At 39.5% G+C, this 22,760-nt stretch overlaps 1 protein-coding gene across 6 annotated transcripts in view; it reads left to right on the forward strand.

Annotated features, from left to right (window-relative positions):
* Nucleotides 1–22,760, forward strand: part of cadm1a (cell adhesion molecule 1a) — a 422,920-nt gene that overhangs the window by 309,145 nt on the left and 91,015 nt on the right. For all 6 annotated transcript variants that reach the window (XM_008428594.2, XM_008428590.2, XM_008428589.2 and 3 more), the window contains 2 exons: nt 7,940–8,086; nt 21,745–21,897. In XM_008428594.2, coding sequence (XP_008426816.1) covers nt 7,940–8,086; nt 21,745–21,897 — 300 coding nt within the window. The remainder of the gene's footprint in view (nt 1–7,939; nt 8,087–21,744; nt 21,898–22,760) is intronic.

Genomic DNA, 22,760 nt, shown 5'->3' on the forward strand with positions numbered 1-22,760 from the left:
ATTGAAATTCCTCCTGACATTCAAATGCCTGCAGCTTTAAATTCCAGCTAAAGGTTTTCATCCACAACAGAAACAATTCAGCGTCATTTGATACGTTTGGATTTGTTGTTWAGTCTCTGTGACTAGAACCTTTTCCTAAGACTTTATCGCCGACCTTGGTGAGCTTCCTYTGCGCGGCTTGTAATATAAACACACGTTTTAAGTGAGTTTTAAGAGCTCTCGATATGAAGAGGCCTTTAGAAACCAAAAGAGCAGGAAAATGAGTCTGGAAATGCAGCTGAAGAAGTAAAAGTCTGAAAATATAACCTAAAAAATGAACACCATCGGTTTTCTTATTGTTCCATCTCTAAATTATAAGGTGGAGGATGAAGCCTGCTGCATCATCATCATCATCATCGCTTGCACCTTATAATTTAGAAGGAATTGATGACAGATTTACTGTAATTAAAATCAGCTCAGTGCAACAGCTAACATAAATCTTTCCTCTTTGAATTGATGAACGATGGCTGAACGTTTCAAAGCAGCTTCTCTACACTCACMATGTCAGAAGAAAATCAGAGCTACTGAAATATTTAAAAAACTACTTTTCTAATTTAGGACGGGGTGTYCAAAGTGTGGCGCGGGGGCCATTTGTGGCACATAGACTGATTTTTTTGCTGCCTCCAACTGCAATGCATGAATGAAATAAATGCACACAGGCAGCTGTCATGATGAATYGTCCCAGAAGTTTTCGTGATAAACGATAATATTGTCGTTTTGAGACCATTTTCAAATGATATCATGGTAATGACATAATAAAAATTCAAGAACACATTCTCAAAGATCAATAAACTTTGAGAATGTTTAGCACTGGAAGTGGGAGACATTTTAAATATCCAACATAAATAAACAATGCTTTCAGCTGATTTTTCTGGATCGGACGTGAGCTTGTAACATGTTATTACACCGTGTGCACAATTATACTCGCCTGSCTCCATCGTAACCTTTATGTTYCCCGCGACTCCTTAAAAAACGACATGCGCATCGGTTTGAAGCATTTTTAGAAAAATCAGAACAATTTAATTTGTTTTTCTCAGGAGCTGGGAGGAGCGGGCTGTTAACTGAGATGTCAAGGCCTCAGATGAGATTCTGTATTCACATTCTGCTTCATCGCCTCAAGATAATAGAAAAATACTCCTTTAAAAGGATTTTAGCAACATTGAAAATTTATAGAGTAACAAAATAGGCCTGAATAATAGAGTGCAAGCAAAATGGTGGGAGCTTAAAAACCGAGAATCTCCTGAAAAAGTTCAATATTTCTTCTAGATGTGTCTTTATATATAGCTCTGTCACACACTGTATAATTCAAGTGTTTATGTCTTTAGATTAATATGGCGTAAAGAGAATGAAAACCAAAAAAAAATTACGTGTCAAAAACAAAGTTATTTCATATTCATAGAAAGTTGAGTGGAAGGAAAAAGTGTGGCAGTATTAACTTGATTAACTAAGACTTGAAAATCTATGCTTTCTTCTGCTGAATGAGCTTTATGGAGAGGCTGGTTCCATTTTCCAGCAGGATTTGGTCCCAGTCCAGAACGGTACCAGGACCCGCTCAAAGGAACGAAACCTAAAACCGATTCTCTGTCAGCTTACAGATGTAACACTACAGATGTAAAAATGTAGCTAAAACTACATTTTTWGATTTAGAAAAAGCCTACATATATAAAAAAACATTTAATCCTTTAGTTATTTATTTTTGTTTTTATCCCAGAAATTAAATGTAAAAAGATAAACCTCCAACCTGGATCCAAAACAGTTTATTTTTATTTTTATTCTTGTTCACCTTTGGAATTAAAATGGATTTTTAATATAAAAAATATTAAGTTACAGCCGTGTTGACATGACGGTTATAACTCAGCCTCCAAAGATCATCGCTAATGACGCTGGTTGCTAACAGAGTGCTGCATGTTATTGGAAAGTTACTGGAAAGGAAAAAGTGTGGCACAAAGCAGGTTTACCTGCAGAACACAAGATTCAACAAACCTAAACCTGTTGGTGGTAAAAAAAAATTAATAAATGATTCACTGCTATTATCCATCTCATGACATGAAACTAATGTTGGGGTGTCCAAAGTGCGGCCCGGGGGTCATTTGTGGCCCRTKGACTGCTATGACGCTTTTTAATAAAAGTAACYTTCATCTTGTTTTTATTGCTCAGAATTGACAAAATAAATGTTTAAAAATTCACAAAGTGGATCTGTTTCTTTTAATAAAACAAACCTGCAAAACCCTTCTAACGTTTAGGATCTACAACTATTTACACATTCAACAGAAACTTTACTATTAACACATTCAGTTACATTATTGTAACTTACAACTTGTGAAACTTGTAGTTGAATAGGTTTAAAAAYGTCYGGATTTTTTCTTTWTTTGTCCTCAGTWTTTTTCCCRTGAGTCATTTAAACTACTGATTTCTAAAACTTGTACTTTAATTGCAGATCCATATAATAAATAAATGTGCAGTGAGGATACTGTTTGTTTTCCTTTCTGTAACGATCAGGATGATGACGGATTTTTCCTGAACTCACCACGTTATCACAGAAAATGATTCCCAACTTTCAAAAAGCTCCGGCCTCAGAGGCTTCACACAAATCATCGTTTTTCAGTCGACGCCTGCAATCAGAAAACATGCAATCATGCTTCTGTGTGCAGAACACGAACACACACTTAGCCTCATACGTGTGTGTGTGTGCAGCAAAAAAGGAGAAAACAATCGTATTCGAGTTGCTGAGAAACACACAGCGTTTGAAATGTCAGAGAGGAATTCATAATCTCTGCAGGATCATAATCTGTTCACACGCCGACATGGAAAACGTCAAATACATTCATGGTGGAGAAAATAACTGGAGCGAGTTCAAAAGAGCTGCAACAACTGAAAGTTTACGTTTATCTATCTGTTGTTATAATCTGGTGATCGAGAAGCAGCAAAATAAACACACAATTTTACAAGAACAAGAATCAAGATGGCCGCCTTGGGCGTGTTAACATCGCTCTGAACTATATCCAAAAATAACATTTTCCAAAAAAAGTCAAAAATGTAATCAGTAAAATCAATTTATTGCCCTGCCCTACTGGGGAACCACTATTCTATGACTCAGAGAGCCTGAACAAAGATGCATGCCACACTTTTCAGATCTTTAATGGACTAATTCTGAAAACTAGCTAGAACTTTTCTGTAACTTCACACAAGCAAAGAGGAACCAGTAATCMTCCTTCKATAGCTGYKTTTMCATTGACCGKAAAATTCCACAATKTCACATTTCTAAAATAATTTTGTGTAATGGACAATTGATAGAATGTTTTTGTGTTAGAATGAGGTGTTTATTTGTGGCCGTATCCATGTTGGTCTGCTTTGCAAAACTGTGATAGAAACATTTTTTTTTGCATCAGACGAGTCACATGATCAACAATCGGATGTTACTGCTGGCGGAAATCACAAAGAAGACGACAGGAAGTAGATGGAGGGAGATGAAATATCATGAAATATCACGCAAACAAAGTGCTGCGTGATTATTTTAATTACGTTTCTTATTTAATGGAAACACCATAATTGTGAAATAGTGTTTTCTTAACATTTGTAATGGAAATGTAGTCTGTAGGATCAGCTGGTTTTCTTTTATTTCAGACAAATCAATTATAAAACAAGAATACATATGCATATTTACATAAATTTAAACAGATAYGTACAAATAACAATGTTTTGCAACAAGAGTCATCGATTTCCGTTGACGTCAGACGATCTGAGAGGAACGCCGCACACACCGCTCGGGTCGCTGATGTTAAGTAGACGGGATTGCAAGCCAATTCAGTCTCTGCGGCCCAATATTGCTTTTGATTAGTTTTAATTTAATCTAATAAGAGATCACACGGCGGCAGYAACTCACCTAATAAACATGACATCTCTCACAAACAGGTGGAGGCTGAAGGTTGTCAGATATGATGTTTATGATCAGACAAATCTGCTTCTCGTGAGATACGAGCGCTAGCAACGCTCACAGATGTAAAAAAAAAAATATATCAATTTCCATTGATTTAATGAACGATTAAAATAAAGAGAAGACGGGCCAACACAGGGAGGAGCGTGAACTTCTTATCTGCATACCTCAGAAGTGAAGAAGCTCTGAACATCCCCGGCCATTAGGAGACGGGAAGATGAGCAGGGAAGGAGAAATTGGCTGTTGTGATGCTGACGGATGAGGACAGACAGCTTAACAAATGAGCTTCAGATCAGCGGGCCTCGCCGGGCCTCGGCGGCCCAAACAGAACCCCAACTAAATGAACCTCCGCGTCTTTGATATTCAGGAGCCGACCTCGCTCCTCGGAGCTGAGCGGCGGTGGGCGGCAGCGTGGGCATCTGCTTATGATAATATGTCTTCCATACAGCCAAACGCATTTCAAGGCACCACTGAAGGTTACAGCGGGGGGCCGCAAGGTGTCTGCCGGGGACGACTTTAAATGAGGCCGCCTTGTCAGCGGCTTAATTGTTCCTGTTGTGCAAAATAAACACGTCTKACATGGCGGAGGGAGGCGGAGGCTAATTAACGGCCGCCGCAGCCGTCATGAGCTGCAGGAAGAGTCAGAGCTGCTTCCAGCGGGCGGAGAGAGGAGGAGTTTCCTGTTTTATTAGCAAACAGAGGTGCAAAAAATGGCTATGCGACGCATAGGGGTGCTGAACCAGAGGGGGCGCCAAAACAATGGTGTAATTTCTGTATTAAACAGCCGTTTGCATATGTGTAAATGATCTGATCTGCAATACGCTTCATGCCTGAACCAAACCAGGTGCTTTAATAGAACATAAACTTAGTATGGTGGAAAATTATTTAAACTTATTTTTCCAGGACTTTTCTAACTTGCCGACAGAATTTGATTCTTCTCTCGAAGACTTTTAGGCTGTTTTCTCTCYTGATGGTCCAGTAGACTTGGTTTTATTGGGGAACAAAACTTCATCATTTGTTCATCCTCCAGCTGTGGTTTTCTCTCTCTCTCCACTCTGAGTCAAACCAACCAAACCCTTTGAGCAACTTGTTCCCCTCCTCGCCTGTRGGGGCGCTGCACCAAGAACCACTGAAGTAAACGACACAAAAACCTCTGAAGAAGACACTGCGTGTTACTTCCCAAACRGAAACTAAAATGGAGGCGTCAGATTTTAGCCGTTGCAGGATTTGYCTTTGGCTAAAGACCACGAGCCATTTCTCCCKCTAGCACTAGGCTWGCAMGTTTGTTTTAKTTGYATTTACCCAGAATGCCCTGCATTGCAGTCCACTTCCTGTTTTTGGAGCGGTCTCCGGTTTGTTTGGCATTTGCATATGCATTCAAACTGAGCCAGAGTTCACTTTAGCCAGATCGAGGTTTGGAGGCGGCCCAGAGTTCCACTTTTTGTTCTGATCTCCCCAAACGAACCGGACTTTCTCGACAAACGGACTGGAGTTGGACTAATGCGAACCAAACAGGGCTGTCGTGAACCCACCTTTAGACTGCAGGTCCTCTAAATTTGTAGCTTTGTGTCTATCTTCATTAGTACTTTAAAAACCACGGGTCAAACAAAATAAAGASTAGTTAGTGTTGCAGGAAGTTACTTGTTGTTCAGGTTTTTCTGCGAACAGCGGCTGTAAAATGGTGAACTGMTGATGTTTTTATCCTCTTTAGCAACACTTCAACACGTCAGTAGTAGAGGTCACATTCAGAAGCACATTCCTGTAGAAATCACTCAGTAATGAATGCATGGTGGAGAAGTGGAGCGTCGGGATCTCATGCATGGTTATTCTGACTCTGGAGTTCAAACCACTGACCTTCTGAAGGGTGAGGAACCTCCTAGCGAGGGAATCAATACGGCTGTCTGCGCTTCAGAGGCAACAACAGCCGGCGCATACAAAGTTTTAAATCCAATCCTGTTGGAAAACAAGGCATTACATTATGACCTCCTGGATAAATCCTGGATAAAATATCCAAGGATGGAGAAAAATGTTTATAATTCCTTTCCATGTTGCATAAACATTCCCCAAGGGGGCAGTTTCATGTAAAATCGACTTTTTATCTCTCCATCATGTTTAATGTTATTCCCCCATCAATAACTAAGCTGGAGTATTGCTTTGATTCTTTCATGTTTGAGAAATCATTTAATCTCCATGGCAACAGTTCAGCTGTTAAAACACCTGGGTGGACCTAGCCCCGCCTTGGAGGCTCAGCTCCTTCAGACTAGCCAGCACTAAATAGCAATTGTACAATAGAGTAGTAGGGYTGCGCTAAGAAAAATAAAATTACGAATTACGAGAATGAAGTCATTAAATTATGAGAATTAAAAYATAGAATTACAAGAATTAACTTGTACGAGAATAAAGTCGTATTAATATGATAAAAGTCATAATTTGAGAAGAAAGTCATATTTTGAGGATAGTCATAAYATTCAGACTTTATTCTCATAATGTGATGACTCTATACTCATATTATTTCCACTTTATTGCAATTTTATTTAACGTATATTTTTCCTTTGTATGCGCCTAATCATAAATTTGCAGTTCTTACGTCAACCGATTTTATTTATTTATTTGCCACAGCCCTGATGGTTCTCTTTGTTAAAAGTGAATCAAAAATTAAAGGAAGTCGATGTAAAGACCTGATGAAGACAGAAACATTCAGAGTTTGTCACAAGTAGAGTGATGTGAGGGATTTGATGGTGTCCAGGAGCTGCTGGGTGCTGGTTTGGTTTTAACGGTGGCGTTGAGCGGACCGGACTGGACCGGACCGGACCGGACGTTTGGTGGAAATGAGCCTGAATCTGAAATCTGAAACCTGTGTCTGATCTGCAGTCAGTCGTTGCTGGCCTGTAGCGCCTGCATCCATAAATGATTAAAGCCGTTCTTTACCCTGTCATGTTGCCGTGACACAGTTCTCCTCCTGATGCTAATAGAAAACCTCATTTGTTAAATTATGATTTTTTTTTTCTTTCTTTCTTTCCTCTGGAACATATTTGCTCTCATGAATCAGCGGCGTGTGTTCGGCGGTTTTCGGAGACGGGTCTGATCCCGGTAATTGGATGTGCKTTGGTTAGCTGCTGCTCTGGTTTATAATTCATAAGCCGGGTCATTTCTGGGTGTTTAATTTTTAAATGTTGACAAGCTGCTCGGAGAAACGGTGACACATACACAGTGTGTGTTTACCTTTCAAATCCTCCTCAGTTTTCTTTTTTTTTTTTTTTTTTTTCTCAATGAACTCATTTCCCAATAATTTGACGTCCTGTTTGTTTTCCGTCACTTGGTTCGTGGTAGTGTCGGCGGGGGGCCCTGGTCACCGGCGCCCCCCGCCGGCTGGCTGCCCGGTCCGGCTCGGCTCTCCACTCATCATTYAAAACGAGCCAGCGCCGCCACAGGCTAACCGTCAGCTGCAGCGATAGATGTTAGCCCAAAGCGGAGTCTGAGAGGTTATTGCTGCACTTTTTCAAATCCTAACAACACGGAGCTGGAGCGGCTCCATGCTTCATCCTGCAGGCGCAGATATTGTTTGAGCGACGAGGAAGCGCAGCGATCTGAGCGATGAAGGCTCCCGCTGATTCGTCTGGACCCGAAGCGATTCTGTTCACCGGGAAGGAGGAATCGTGGAGGAGGCGCGTCAGGCGTGTTTTGAGCTGCATTAAAACTGGATCAGTTGGCTGTATTTCCCTCACCAACACTCGGCCTGTTCTCAACAAAAGACAGCAAAAAATAAAAATAAAAATGTCATTATTACAAGCAGCGGCTCCAAAAAGGCTCTCGGGCTGTATTTTAAGATTTGCGTCCCTCTTTTGTCAAATTTAGCTAACTTTTACCTTCATTTTGAGTCGGCTATATGGTTTGCATGATGTTCTTTATGGTGCGTTCACTGAAGTCTCGTAATTTAAGGCTTCCTGTCTCCTTTCTGTCAYGCAGTGGTGAGTCAGAACCTGGTGACGGACGACGTGGCTGTGGTGGAGGGAGAGACGGCGATCATCAGCTGTCGGGTGAAGAACAACGACGACTCCGTTATCCAGCTGCTCAACCCCAACAGACAGACCATTTACTTCAGAGACATGAGACGTAAGTTTTACAATACACWGCCATGTTTACCTTTGTCCTCTGTTCTGTCTTTAAATGCACGTTAACATGAATCCCGCATCTAACAAAATTATCAAATTAGGTATGCTAGCATGCTAATTACCTAGCTAGCTTACCAGCTAACTGCTTGTTCTTGGCAGTGGCATTGTTAGGCCAACACGTAAAATARAACTAAACTTAATGGTGTGTTTTCTGCCTTTCCTTTCTGTCCATTAATGTGTTTTTATATGTACTAAAAGTAAATATGTGACTTTTACAGYCAACCACCAGAGCCTGAAGCCTGTAGGAGCAGTTTATTGTTATCACAGAGCATCACTAGCTTTGGAACGGAGAAAGCAAATAATTTCACTGGTCTGATATAAAAGCCAACAACATAATTGACTTTTACACTGAAATGACGTGATACTGGGCTGGCCTGAATGCGTGTTATTATTATTTCAAACCATTTGTCTCTGTGAAGAGGTCGCTAGGCTGCAGAGAAATGTTGCTGCATGTCTTTGTCATCAGTGTATAAAAGCCTTTTGGTGCTTCTGATACAATAGACGTCAGTCTTGTAGCATATTTATTGGTTTATTAAGCATTCATAGACTTCATTTGTTTTTCTGCTGCTTGTCTGAATAAATGCAGAAGGTCTGCTTTTCAGCTGTAGATTGCAGTGAAGAAGGTATTGATAAATCTTTTATTTTTGTAAAATAAAACCACCAGGTTTGATGGTCTACTTTCCCAGGCATAAAGAACCCATCCACTGTGTTTGCTGTAGGGATGTGGTGTCCAAACTTTTTGTCTTTAGGGCCAAAATCGTTAAGTTGAAAGCACATAGTGACACAAAAAATGTATATTTTTCATTTTATCTGCTCAACTAGAACTACGTTTTTATTGAGCTCAACAAAATAGTCAGATGTTTGTAGAAAGCAGATCAGTAAATTATTGTAGTATCTAGTAATAGACAAACCCACAGGTCAGTGTTTTCGTTACTTCAAAACCTTTATAAATGGGAATCTATTTTTTGCAGCTAATACTTTTTGAGGAAGATATTATTTGTTTTGTAAAACTGAAAACAATATCCAAAAAGAAGAAAACGTTCCATTCCATTTTCCACTGTTCGCCCAAAATCACAAACGGCCCCCAGGCTGCACTTTGGACACCCCTGCGTTAGTGGAAGAATTCATATTTAAATAAAGGACCTCAATGATTAAACTCCACTTAATAACTTAATAATAATAATTCAATTACTGAGAATCAGAACTGTGCATGTCTTGCCTGTTAGTTTTCTATTACTCTACTAGATCTACTAGTAAATATAATTTCTCCTGCTGTTATTTTTAACACGGCTACAGATAGCTATGATTTTATGTTTTAAGATCAAAATAAGAACCTAACCCTGTGAGAAATACCTGCATATGTTTCTAGTGCATTACTCACTTTACTGCATATATTGCTTCCAGCATATTGCATAGTCCATATACAAGAGATTTGCATAACTTAAAAACAAAAGCAAAGTAGGGGTTCACATGGAATATATTTGCAAAAATAATGCGAGTGTGACTGCAATAACCTGGCAGCTTCAGCTTCACTGCTGTGTTTCTGCAGCTGAAGGCGAAGCAGTCGGCTGTGTTCATAAAAAACGCATCAGGAGTTATTAAAAACATTTATTTTACCCCCAAACTCAGCTAAATGTTTTCCCAGATCAAACCTGGCAACACATGAGATGGAGGATGCGGAGGTTTCAGCGAGTTTCAGCCCTGACAGGGGAACACGAGGCTGCTGCAGTTTAATCACCGCTAGAAACGGCGCAATCGATGCAAACACAGCGAGCGCTTGTTGTCTTAGCTGCTTAATCAAAGGAACAAGGTAAATGTGTCAGATGACTAGCAGAAACATTACTTCAGTCTAATTTACCTGAGCAGCACAAACAGCGACACGGAGCTGCGTTAGCTGGTGTTCATTGTTTTCGCTTCTGTTCCTCCCCTGCTGTGTGAGCCTGTTTATCCAACCCCACTCCCACACGTTGGACGCGAATCAAAGATGCACTTTCTAACATTTGAAGCAAAGCAGAGTGTTTGATCAGAGAAAGAAAAACTGTGTTATCCAGACTGCATATGAAAAGGTCGCTGTGCTTCGTTTTGATATCTGCTTGCCAGAATGAAAACAACATAATAACTAAAGCAACAATTATGTAGTTTGGAATCTTTTTTAACGTCTTAGGATGAAAAAAAACACACGCCTGTGTATAAGAATGCACACTGTCTTTGATGATATAGTGTGGTTATGAATAAGTGATTAGAAGACTGAAGATGATGCAAAGACTGCCGATTATCTCATCTTGGCAGTTTATAAGAAAGCCAAAGTAAACATGCTAACTGAAACGCTGTTAGCTGCAGAACTGCATAAAAATAACAGCAGAAATCAACTCTCCACCATTAGCTCCTGCTCATCTGCTGGCTAGGATCAGTTCTGCAGCACAGCTAGCCGCCACAGGAAATTAGAAAAGAGCCCATACTTCAAAATTGTGGTATATTTTATTAACTGTGTATTGCTTTTGACAGAGATGGACCAAAAACYTGAGAGTCTCATCATCTAAGAATGATTTTGTGAAAAAATTGTAATGAAGACGTTTTGTTTAGACCATATTCCAACCCTAACCTGTTCTAGGAAGCCTAACAGGACACCTATAAACTCTTCCGTATATTTTTATTTTCTGCTACTGCTGGACTGATGTATTTAAATATTGCCACAAAGTTTTAGTTGCTTTACACTGCAACTCCAGATATTTTTCTGTGATTATCTGAATCTCCCTCTTACACCTCAGATGTTGGCGGCGCGGCCAGCATGCGTATTTTTCTTTATGTTTTGACCTTTCTGTTGAGTTAAAACTTCCTGCCCGGCTCGCGTGAAGCGGCGGCCTCAGTAAACTCCTGTGAGGTGAAACGTCAATCAGTCCTTCAGTCTCCCTGCTCCGTTCCYTCTGCCCAGCCTGCCGCATCCGGCACAAGGGCAGCGTTTACCCAATGCCCTCACGTGTGCACCAAACAAAACTCTGCGTTTATCTGCTGTGGGGCCGACGAAGAGCCGCCTCCCACGGCGCCAGCTGTCAAGGGCAACGTTCTGCTTTGACGGCGTCTCCTTGATCTCCTGTGATCCCTTCTAGGCATCTTGGCTGCAGCTGCACCGCTTCATTATGACATAACCTTCCAAACAACATCTCACATCTGCTGGATCTCAGTCTAAATCCGCAGAGGTGGATTATGTCAGAGATGCAGAGGGAGAGAGGCGATTTGCTTCCGGACCGCTGGTCATCGCTTTGCTCCGCGTTACGGACACCAGAAAGCAGCTTTTATGCTTCCCGCCGGGCAAATATGTGGAGTTTAATCAATTTTAGTCAAGTTTAACTGGAAGTCAAGGGATTTCTCTGGTGTTATCTCTCAGTTCTTCTACAGATGATTTAAAATAAAAATTGTCCTTTGAGGGCGGTACTTCAGTTTTGCAATGCGTCAAAAGGATGCAGTCGAATGCCACTTTAAGCAGAAATCTGTGAAAACGACTCAAAAACCTCTGAAGGAAACACTGAGCGCAACTWCCTTCTTCACTAATGAAAACAAAGTTGGAGCGGTGTCAGATTTTAGTGGTTGGAGGATTTCTCTTTATTGTTAGGATAAAGAAATATTTCTCCTGCTAGCGCCAAGTTAGCACGTTTGTTTTGGTTTTGGTTTTGGTATTTACCCAGAATGCCCTGCTCTGAGGTTTGCAGGCAGACGAGAATTTGATTAGCATTCACACCTCCACAAACAAACCAAACTTTGTCRACAGATGGACTGGAGCTGGATTAAAGTGGTCTGAACAGGACTGGCGTGAACACACCCAGGCCTGYAGCAATAAGCAATAAATCAGTTATCKGCAGGATTAATTAAAATGAGCTCAATCATTTCCATTTGCATGATTTATCATTTTTATCTTTCTACCCAAAGCTGGATGATAAAAGTCTTCAGTCTGTGTTTTGGTCTCGTCTGGCCATTTTTTTTGAAGGACAAGTTTGTTTACAGAGACTTCATAATTCATTTTATTGGTTGTCTCTGTTGTTTATGTATTTTGGACATTTAAAATGTCTTCCAGTTCCAGCGCTAAATGTTGATTAGAATTCAAAGTTTATGGATCTTTGAGAATGTRTTCTTYCATAATATTAGTAAAAAAATGTCTCAAAACAATATTCCTGGGATATTTTATCATCTTCGCTGACTGTAGATGCTAACCTCTGTGAAAACACAACCGTCTGATGCTTTTCTCCGTCTTTTTCCGACTGTCTGCCGACTGAAGGGTGGACAGATGGCRCCGTTCCAAAGCAACAATGACCTTTTTAACATGAGAGCGCTCCTGCTCTGCAGCCGCTCGCTGCTTGTAAACACACACAGCTGGGAGTTTGTAGCGCAGCCTGTCGTCTGTTTCAGGGAAAGTTTCTGCTAAGATTACCAGCAGCTGCTGCTGCGCCGATCACATAAACACGTTTCAGCTCTAAARCCACAGAAACGATTCACAGTCATCTCTTTTCCTCTCTGTCTGGAGTTAAATCAGAGCAGACGTCCATCGTTTCAGGTCAAAATCWCCAGAGTGAGAAGAAAAATGTCCGATTGGTTCATTAATTTGCCAAAAACAAAACCTAATTGTGTGATGTTGCTTCAGTACTTCCACATTCTGATGTTTCCTCATGATGTCATCTATTTTATGAAGTCCTGCAGCAGAACATCCCCACAGCATGATGCTGCCACCACCATACTTCATTTTGGATGTAACCAAACACTAAACTTTACAAAGCCATTAGATAAATTAGAATATTATCGAAAAGTCCATTTATTTTAGGAATATGATCATGAAGAGAAACAAACTACGTAGATGGATGCTTGGATGACTTTATTTCTGTTAATTATGATGATTTTGCGCTGGCAGTTAATGAAAAAAAGACATTATAAATTATAATGTTAGATCAGATCAATAAAAAAAAAGATTTTTAAAAACAGAAATGTGGAAGTATGTTTAACACTGGCTAAAAGGCAAATTTTTTTTTTAAAGATATTTTTAATCTGACAAACAAACCTCATCAGGATGTATTTCATAATTTTTTTTAATCCTTTTTAATTTCAGTTTAGTCAAACACTGCGTTCTGGATTCCTGTGCTGCTGTTGTGTTGTTGGCCTCTTCCTCGCTGAGCGGCCTCTCAGCCCACGTTGGTGCAGGATTGGATCCACTGAATAATCAGACTTATTGCTCTGGGATTGATTCACACATTTCAGAATCATCCGCGGTTTTTCCTCTTAAGTAACTCAGAGAAACAAAGAAAACAATGGCATTATGATTGGGGGCTTTTTCCACATTGTTCTCAAATTGACAGAATTTAACTATTTGTTTGGCTAAATTCCCTTTATCCCATCTCTGAAAGTTTAACATGTGTCATCTCTGGTAGGAAGCGTGAACGTTCATACACATCCCAACACGATTGGATCTGATTCTGACATGTTCAGAGGCTTAATGCATAAGTCATGCTTCCCTCCCCGGCTTTGAGTTTTTCCTTTGCAGTGCAGCACTTGTTGGTAAAACGAAGACACAAAAAGCAAAGTTCTGCGGCGGCTGGCTAACCCAAAATGCAGCATCTTCTATTTGTGATGCGCACACCCACATGGATGCTGGTATCAAAGGACTGTGAAGAGGACTCGCACACAAAGCCGCGTCCTTGTTCTCCTGTGGAGGAGGGAGCATTTGTAGCTTGTGGATCAGCGGGGAAGCTGTCCACTGAAGAGCAGAAAGGTTGAGGGTTGAAGGATTCATGTGATGAAAAATAAAACAAGGCAGCTCGGACAGAAAGGCGAGCAGAAACACTGAATGCATGTGCAGGATTGTACGCAGCTAAATATTGAAGGTTATGTGTTGGATATTTTATCTTTTTTTTTGCTGAAAAATGAATTTTTTTTTTTTTTTTTGCCATCCACGGTGAAAGCGTCAAGATTTCTGGTTTTCTTGCTGATTAGTTAATCATTGGTCTTGGTAAATTTGCCTTTTTTCCATTTCAAACCCACAAATTAACATTTAATACCCCAACATTACCTCCCTATGCTTTTAGTGAAGATTTAATTTTACACACTTTTCCCACTGATTCCCATTTGCGCCATCTTACCGTCATAAAATATGACAGATTCTGATTTCTTTWGGTCAGTTTTACCATTTTGCTAATTCATACCAACATTATACATTCCACACATTAAACAACCTTTACATAACCAGGTTATCTGCTTATGATTCTGTTTGGTTCCAGTAAAGTTTCTTTGAGTTTTCAGAAAAGCACAACACAAATAAGATGCATTAATGTTATTATTACTACTTAAACTCATATTGGTTTATCTATCTTTGCATTTGACTTCATAATGGACGTACTCATAAAGCAGCTTAAATCTTGTTTAAGTCGACGGTAATTATTTCTGCTGAAAACTGTTTTCATTTGTTTTGGTTTTTCTTTCCATTTGGGAAAGTTGGCCTAAAAAAAAACATGACAGATTACGATGGCAGTTCAAAGATGTTATACAGAATTGGAATTTATTCAAAAGAAATTTGTATTTTGGTGAAATGTTTAAACATTTTAAATATAGATATATAAAGATTGATGGAAAATAAAAGGTTATCGAGTAATATATACAGATATTAATCTGGGACAGAAACTTTTTTTTTATGTTTAAATAATGCTCTAGCACTGCCTGTAAGGTAAAGGTGCAAACAATTAGTGTTCAGAATGTGTGGGGTCTGCAGAAATGTTAGCTACCCTTCTTTTTATGACTCTTGACCTTTTTTGCATCCTGTACGGTGAAAAGATCAATTCTGAGTTTTTTCTCACAAATATTCGGCTTTTAATTCWCATAAATTTCCTAAATTTTTCTAGAAAATTTCCGAAATTTTTCTAAATTTTGTTTGTTTTTTTCTAGCAAATTTTCAACTTTGAAGCTCGACTTTTGGAGCTCATAAATGTCTTTGTTTGTTCTCGACATTTTCTGAATTTATTCTCAAAATGTCAAGTTTTTGGCAGGAATGTACTCCTCCTGTTTTTATATATCCACAATTGCCCTAATACGCCATTTTAGATTTCTGTGTTAAAAACGAGATTGTTTTGTTTATATCTTACAGATCAGCAAGGGCATTTTGAAGTGAGATGGAGAGAAGTTAAAGGTCAATTAAGAGGCGTTTTGTGCTCTACATCTGATTAAAAAACAAATCATGATGCAAATCAGTGCAAATAAATTAGCAAAGTCAACATTAAAGCAACATTAGTCGTATTAGAGAGAAAATCATAATTCGAACTGAAGCAATCCAACAATCAGGCGGCGACTAGAGCTATGGAGCCTAGACTTCACACAGAGTGGGGAGGAGGGGGGTGATAAGAGCATAATTACCCCCGCCCCACCCTGTCTCGCCCACTCTGACACCCAATAATAAAACTTTGATGTGCTCCTCTCAAAAAGTAGCAGCAGCCACTAATCACAATTGATTGCAGCCACTTAGGCGAGGCACACTCATCATCTCCAGCTCTCTCTGGGTGGGAGTCGCTCCCTCCGCCAGCGGCTGGAGAACTAAAACTATTCAAATGAAATGCGCCACGAGAAGCGCAGATTAATCAGGGGGGAGCAAAGAAGGAGAAAAAGGCTGTATGAGTAAAACAGGCGGCGTCAGCAGAGGTGAGGAGGGGAAGAAAAAGCCATTAGGAGAAGAACAGCGAGCAATCTTCTCGGGTTTTGTTTTAAAGTTTTCACCACAAGTGTTACCCATTATGAGTCTGCAGTTATAACAAACGGGAGCTTTGAGAGTCCTTTTTTAAAACAGCTTGACTCATAGTTATATGGAAATACTTTAAATACCCTAAATACTCTTTATGAAGGACACTTAAAGAATRTAATTGGAGTAGYTGACCTTATATTCATGGCGTTGTAACATATTTCTGGTGAATTGACTCTTTTCTCCCGTCACTCAAAATGCATTCCAGTGGATTCCTGGTTTTAACCGAGTCTGGGGACCAAAACCACCAACTAAAAGCTAAAATCAGCAAATACGTGAGACTCAATGATGGGTCAAACACCAAATTCACCTCCATACGCATTTAAATGTGCAGTAGAAACCGTCTTAGCACTAGCGCAAAARCTAACGTCTGTGATCTTCCTCGTTACTGGATTAGAGATTATGTGGTTTATCGTCAAAATGCGCTGAGTCTAGAAAATCTGTGGTTTGGAAAATGACAAAATTACACAAAAAATCTGAAAAAGGGACGCAGCATTTTATGTTTTAATAAAACAAGGAGATAAAATGAGGAGTTAGCTAGTTGTGCTTCGCAGACGCCAGCCAATCGCGGCGCGTAACATTCCTCTGAGGTATTTCACCTTCACAAGTTTTCCTTCAAAATATTTTGTGCTTCACAAAAAAAAAATCTACAAATAGACCAATGTTCCTTGAATTTGGAATGATTAGGATTTACCTGTGAACACTGAACTGATCACATAGTGAACATTTCCTCCTGGTCGCTTCACCTTTTCAACATGCCGTCTTTTCACATTTAAATGAGCTTTCTGGTTGTKRGCCGTAAAAATCAACGCATCAGATCATTTCTGACCTCTGAGTTTGGATGGATGTCTCTTATCTGAAGACCTCACTCTGTCCCGCCTTTGTCGGCCATCTTTGTCATCCCACTCATGTCATCAGATATGACAGAGCAGGAGAAGGCGAACAGGACAGAAACGAGTGGAGCTAAAGGTCACCTTTTCTTAAACGCACACAAAACCCGGGCAGAGGTGAGTTCTGGTGATGTAACGATGAAGGACCGTCTGCAGCCCRTCTTCACTCGTCCTCGCCCTAAACACGGCCGTCCCCGTCCTGCAGAGCAGCACAAAGCAGCGTCCGCCTCTTCATCTCTGTCCCGTCCCAAACCTTGGACGGCGGCGTCCTTGTTTTTCTAAATGCTTTTTATGGTTTATTCTGCTCATGCTCACATTATGATCCAATATTTAGAAGTGACACATAAAGGGATTAGAGGGAGGAGAGGAAAACGTCTTGATGAAACAGATTAAAATCAATTGCTGCAACAACAAATGTTTGATTGGATTAAAAATCCATTTTTGTTGTTAGAGATTGAATGTTTGGAATATAACGACAGACAATGGGAACTTTAATTACAAACCTGACAATGACAACAGAACTAAAGACTTTTGGTGTGATAGAACAAGTGCTTGATCTCCAGCAATTTTTTTCTGAATTTGCCTTTTCTAGTTTTGTGAAAGTTTCAGGTTAATGTTCAGAAAGAGAGAATATCAACAAAAGCAGGTGATTTGACTGGTTAGAGTTGATTGAAACCTGCAGTTCATCTCCAGCAAAAATTTAAAACTCAACAAACTAATTTCTTTGCAGCATTAAATGTTTGTTATCTGTGTCCATTGACCATTTAATCAAACAGATTGAAATTACGAAAATAAATTTGCTTAATGGGAACACGGCAGTTTCGGGAAAAAAAAGTAAATGTTTTGATAAGTTTTGCGCTAAGATGAGGTTTTTCGCTTGTATCAAAATTAGTGTATTTCACAAAACCTGCAATGGAAACACTTTGTTTTTTGGCATCACATGATCAACAACCAGATAGTACTACTGACAAAAACCATGAAGAAGGCGACAGGAAGTGATAGGATCATGTCTTTCAATGACTTACCGTGTGAACAAACTAATTCACATGTGAATTTATTTGTTTTTCTTATTTAATGGAAACACCGCAATTTGAAAATTATGTTTTTCCGACATTTGAGGAATATCGACAAAGTTTTTTGCACATTTTTAATGGAAATGCAGCTTTTGGTTTGATTTCCTGCATAATTCAGGACATCTTTGCTCCACAGATTTTCTGTTGGCCATGGGGTTTAGGAGCAGCCCGGTTTAGTCCACTTTAATCCAACCGAGAAAGTCATGTTCGTTTGGTGAGCTGCGAATACGCAATCTGGGTTTGGCTGAAGTGAACTCTGGTTCGGTTTGAATACTTATGTGAACGCCAATTGGACTGGGGACCGTTCCAAAAGCAGGAAGTGGACTACAGCACAGGGCATTCTGGGTAAATACAACCAAAACAAACGTGCTAGACTAGTGCTAGCGAGAGAAATGACTCGTAGTCTTTTACCTACAACAAAAGAGAAATCCTCCAACGGCTAAAATTTGACGCCTCCATTTGTTTCCTTCAGTGGTTCTTGGTGCAGCGCCCCCACAGGCAAGGAGGGGAACAGGTTCCTCAAAGGGTTTGGATAGTTTGACTCCGAGCAGAGAGAACCAAGAGACTGGTCCCAATAGAACCGGGTCGACTGGACTATCAGGAGAGAAAACTGGCTGGCTCACCTCATGACCTTTAACGCTTTTCTTTTTAGTTGTCTTTTGCTGCCTTGGAGATGTTTCATCACAATTTTTTTTTGTAAATTCTGGTTGACAGGAAACGTTTCTCCAGGACTTTGAGTCATGGCTTGTCTTCTGACCCCATCAATGCTAACTGAAATGAATACCACAGCATAATGCAGCCACTTTATGCCTAACTGTGGAGGTCATGTTCTTCAGGAAAGACTCTGAAATTTTTGTTGCGTGTTTCAGAACATTTATGTGCCGGTGATTGTATTTACAGCCATCTAAAGGAAATGTGTTTATAAATGCATCTAAATCCAGGGAGGAAACACTGCTGTACTTCACTTAGTAGCAGAATCAATTTTAAATGGATTCCCAGGCACTTTTCTAGCAGCAGCTTGTCACAAAGACACACTATGTTCTCATTTCTTTACTTAAACAAAATTCTTCCTCGCATCAACAGCGGGATTCCCAGAAGAACTGTAAATCTGTAGATGGATTTACTGAGAGAACAACATTCAGACGGCAGCTAAACTTGAAAAATTAGTTTTTTTGTGATCACCTCTTCATCCTTCATTCCAACATTTTGCATGTTTTCCCCACATTTTTTAAAGACGTGCTGCAGTCAGAGGTTCAAAAGTTTAATGTGAAAAACTCATCAATCATTGAGCTAAATGAAGTTTTTAATGATGAAGTCATTAATTCAGATGCATGTTGATGCGGCTCTGGATGTTTTATGAAGCATTTTGTTTTATTTTTTCCGCTTTCCTCTAGCAGGACGGTCGTCTGTGTGTGAATCTGGTGGTTAAGTGAAGCAGCTTAGCAGAATGCGACAGAACATAAAGCGATCTTTCTCGGTCAAACATTTTGATTCCATGTTGTGTGCGGATGAACGATGACCCGCAGACCCTCCCCTGCGATGCTCTCTCGCTGCCTGATTAACTTTAATGAAGGCTGCTAAATACATCTCGCTTCTCTCAGATTTGACCTTGGATCTCATTAATTTCATTAAACTTTTGCACCAGGAAGGAAAAGACCGACTTGAAATAAAAACTGACGTTCTGTTGATTTGCTTCTTTTGTTTAGTTTTTTTTCTCCAGTAAAGTGAGTAAAATCGGGCAGATTTGCTGTGCAGATGCAGAACGTTTTAATTGACCCTTAGCTAAAATTGCAGATGCGGGGAGCTTCACACTGTTGCATCAACCTCCTTCTGTTCATTATTTGTGAAATTCTTGTGCAGACATGCCCCAGCGGTCTCGCCGTCTCCTCACATCTGCTGAAAGGTGCTTTTTGTTAGAAGCATTTAATGATTCATACTTTCAGTGGAAGCGGGTCGGGATGTGAGCGGGTCAGGGTGCAGAGAGCCCGCAGTCGCTGTCAGAGCGGCGGGAGACGGTCGGCTTTCATCACAGCCGCATGTCGTCTTCCTGCATTACGGCTGATGGAGCGGCTCAGGTAGGCGGCCAAACCGGGTCAGCTGGGATGAAAGGGACCGCACGACTTCTGAGTCCGTGAAGGACGGCCAAGGACGAAGTTTTTGTTCAGGGAAACCGCGTCTGCTTGAGCAGAATCATAGTAGAAATACAAATATGTTTTTATTTAGCTGCAGAAGGGAATTCAGGGTGGAGGTAAATGGAAGCGATTGTAGAGTTTGGTTGTAATTCCAGTAATCAGAAAATGACTGAAGTAAGGTCATTGTTTTTGAAGAGGAGCATTTTTACTACGCTGCACTTTTTATTTTTACTTGAGTAATTTTGTATCTCTTGAGTAAAATTTCTGGATTTTCTACCCACTGAACGAAAAACAAAACATGTTTTAACCAAAAATTCACCCGACACAGAAACACACCTGCAGTTTCTGTTAACATTTCATGAGTCGTGTCCTTTGTTTGTTTTATTGTAATTATGGTATTTATATTAGTTATTTTCGTTTTGGTCTTTAAAATACCAATGCTTCCATGTAACGTTGTTTTGGTCCATCTGATGGTGTAATTTTTAAATATTAAATAACTAAGGTTTGGTTCAGTTACTCAGCACTTGATCATTTTTTTACACTTGAGTAATTTCTTGGATGGCTACTTTTTACTTTTGAGTAAAAATATGTGGAAGTAGTGCTATACTACTTGAGCATTATTTTTGGGTTCTCTACCCACCTCTGATCTTATCCAAACTACGATAAAAAATATATATAAATGCAGAAAAATAATAATAATAGAGCAGAGAATACAGCATAAGCAATAATACTGAGTCGGGTAATTGAAATATTATTAATATAATAGACATTAATGAAGCCGACAGCTGAACATGTGCTAAATATTTATGTAACTAAATGAGTCAGAGGAGAGCAGATCGATCCATAAGATCCATAAGATCAATACCAAGTCGGTATCAGAGTCATGGTAAGATCAATACTTTGTTTCAGATTCACTTTTGAAGTTTGATTTTATTTTCATATTGTAGTTTCTCAAAAAAATTATTTGCCGTGATTTGCTGTCAAATGTCATTTTTGCTCTTTATTCAGGAAAATGCACAGAAACGTTTTTCTGTTTTTCTATTGTTGCTGTTTGTCGTTTTAATATGATATTAAAAATATTCTGCACCTATAAACTGTTTTAAACAAAATAAATCAAAGGAAAGAAAATGACCAAAAGGTCAGAAGTTTGAACATAAATCCGATTTTTTTCTTACTAACTGATTGGTACCAAAATATTCAGAGGCGATTCCCCACCAGTGTGTCTTTGTGGTGCATTCAAGTACATCTGGTAGCCTGGATTGTCTAAATTATCCAAACAACTCCAAGGTGGTTTAATAATTTTTTATTTTAAATGTCGGAACGGTTTTATTAAAGTAGTTTTATTGTTATATAATGTATTCATCCATCTGTCCAGTCAGTGGTTATCCCTGTTGATCTTTAATTAATTAAAAAATAAAATCTCCCAAATGTATATCTACCACTTTTTATTCGTTTCTGTTGATTGACCAAATTATTAAACAAAATTAGATTTTTGTTTAGAAACTGACTAGAACTGGCATTATGTGTATTTTAGTTTCTTTCTCAATACATTTAATAGCAATAATTACAACATGATACGTTATTTCATATTCCTTGATTAGCGTTTGAATTTCTTTAATAATCCTGTCTATCTTCCTGCTTTTGCGTTGCTTTTTGTGATGTTATCAGATCAAATCGTCACACTGGAGTTTATAAACCTCGATCTCTGCCACATATTAAATTCTTTATTTTTTGTCTTYCAGCTCTGAAAGACGCGCGCTTTCAGCTGGTGAACTTCTCAGACAACGAGCTGCGGGTGTCGCTGTCTAACGTCTCGCTGTCAGACGAGGGTCGATATGTTTGCCAGCTCTACACAGACCCCCCGCAGGAAGCCTACGCCGACATCACAGTGCTAAGTACAACATCAAAGCTCTCACACACACACACAGCAAAAACACACGCTTTCAGTACACAAACGCACCGCCGCTCAGAGTTACGGGTCGGCGGGAGGTAAAGCCTCTAATCACGCTTCGACATACAGTACATTCACATGGAAAACAGAAAACAACGTGACTGCATGCACTGCCTTTATTGTTTGGTGTTTAAATTATTAAAAGGAGCAATAACGAGGTCGCACGCTGGAGTAAAAGTGATGGTTTCGCCACGTTATGCCCCCTTTAAATGCAACCCATCTTAATTAATAAATATTAAAGCCAATAAGGGGAATCTGATCTTAGATATGATTAAATCTGTTGTTCATGAAGGAACTTGAGTTTTCCTGGCATTTTGTGAAGCAGTGAGTCGGGTTCGTTTTTCACGATTCCTTCATTCTCACCTTCAGTACCGTGGAAATGTTTTAAACCAGAACTTCCCTTAATCTGACTCTGACCTAAAATCAGCTGAGTTCTAGGTCCAGATTATCTTAGCATCGGGTTCAGATCAGCGTTTTAAACTAACGGCTCATTTCCAGTTAGTTTATCTGTGCTATAATATGATTTATTTCTTTCACACTGTTTAAATTCTGAACTTTGTTAGATTCTGTAAAAGAAATATAATAACTTATGTTTTTGCAACCATTTCTCAGTAACAGTGTGTAAAAATCCCATTTAAAATGAGTTAAATTGGCTGTTTTTTTCTAGATAATGTCTGTTCATTCCTACAGATTTTAAATTTTACACAGAAATGATGGATGGATGGATGGATGGATGGATGGATGGATGGATGGATGGATGGATGGATGGATGGATGGATGGATGGATGGATGGATGGATGGATGGAT

Source organism: Poecilia reticulata, linkage group LG14, assembly GCF_000633615.1.
Source record: "Poecilia reticulata strain Guanapo linkage group LG14, Guppy_female_1.0+MT, whole genome shotgun sequence".
Classification (NCBI taxonomy): Eukaryota; Metazoa; Chordata; class Actinopteri; order Cyprinodontiformes; family Poeciliidae; genus Poecilia; species Poecilia reticulata.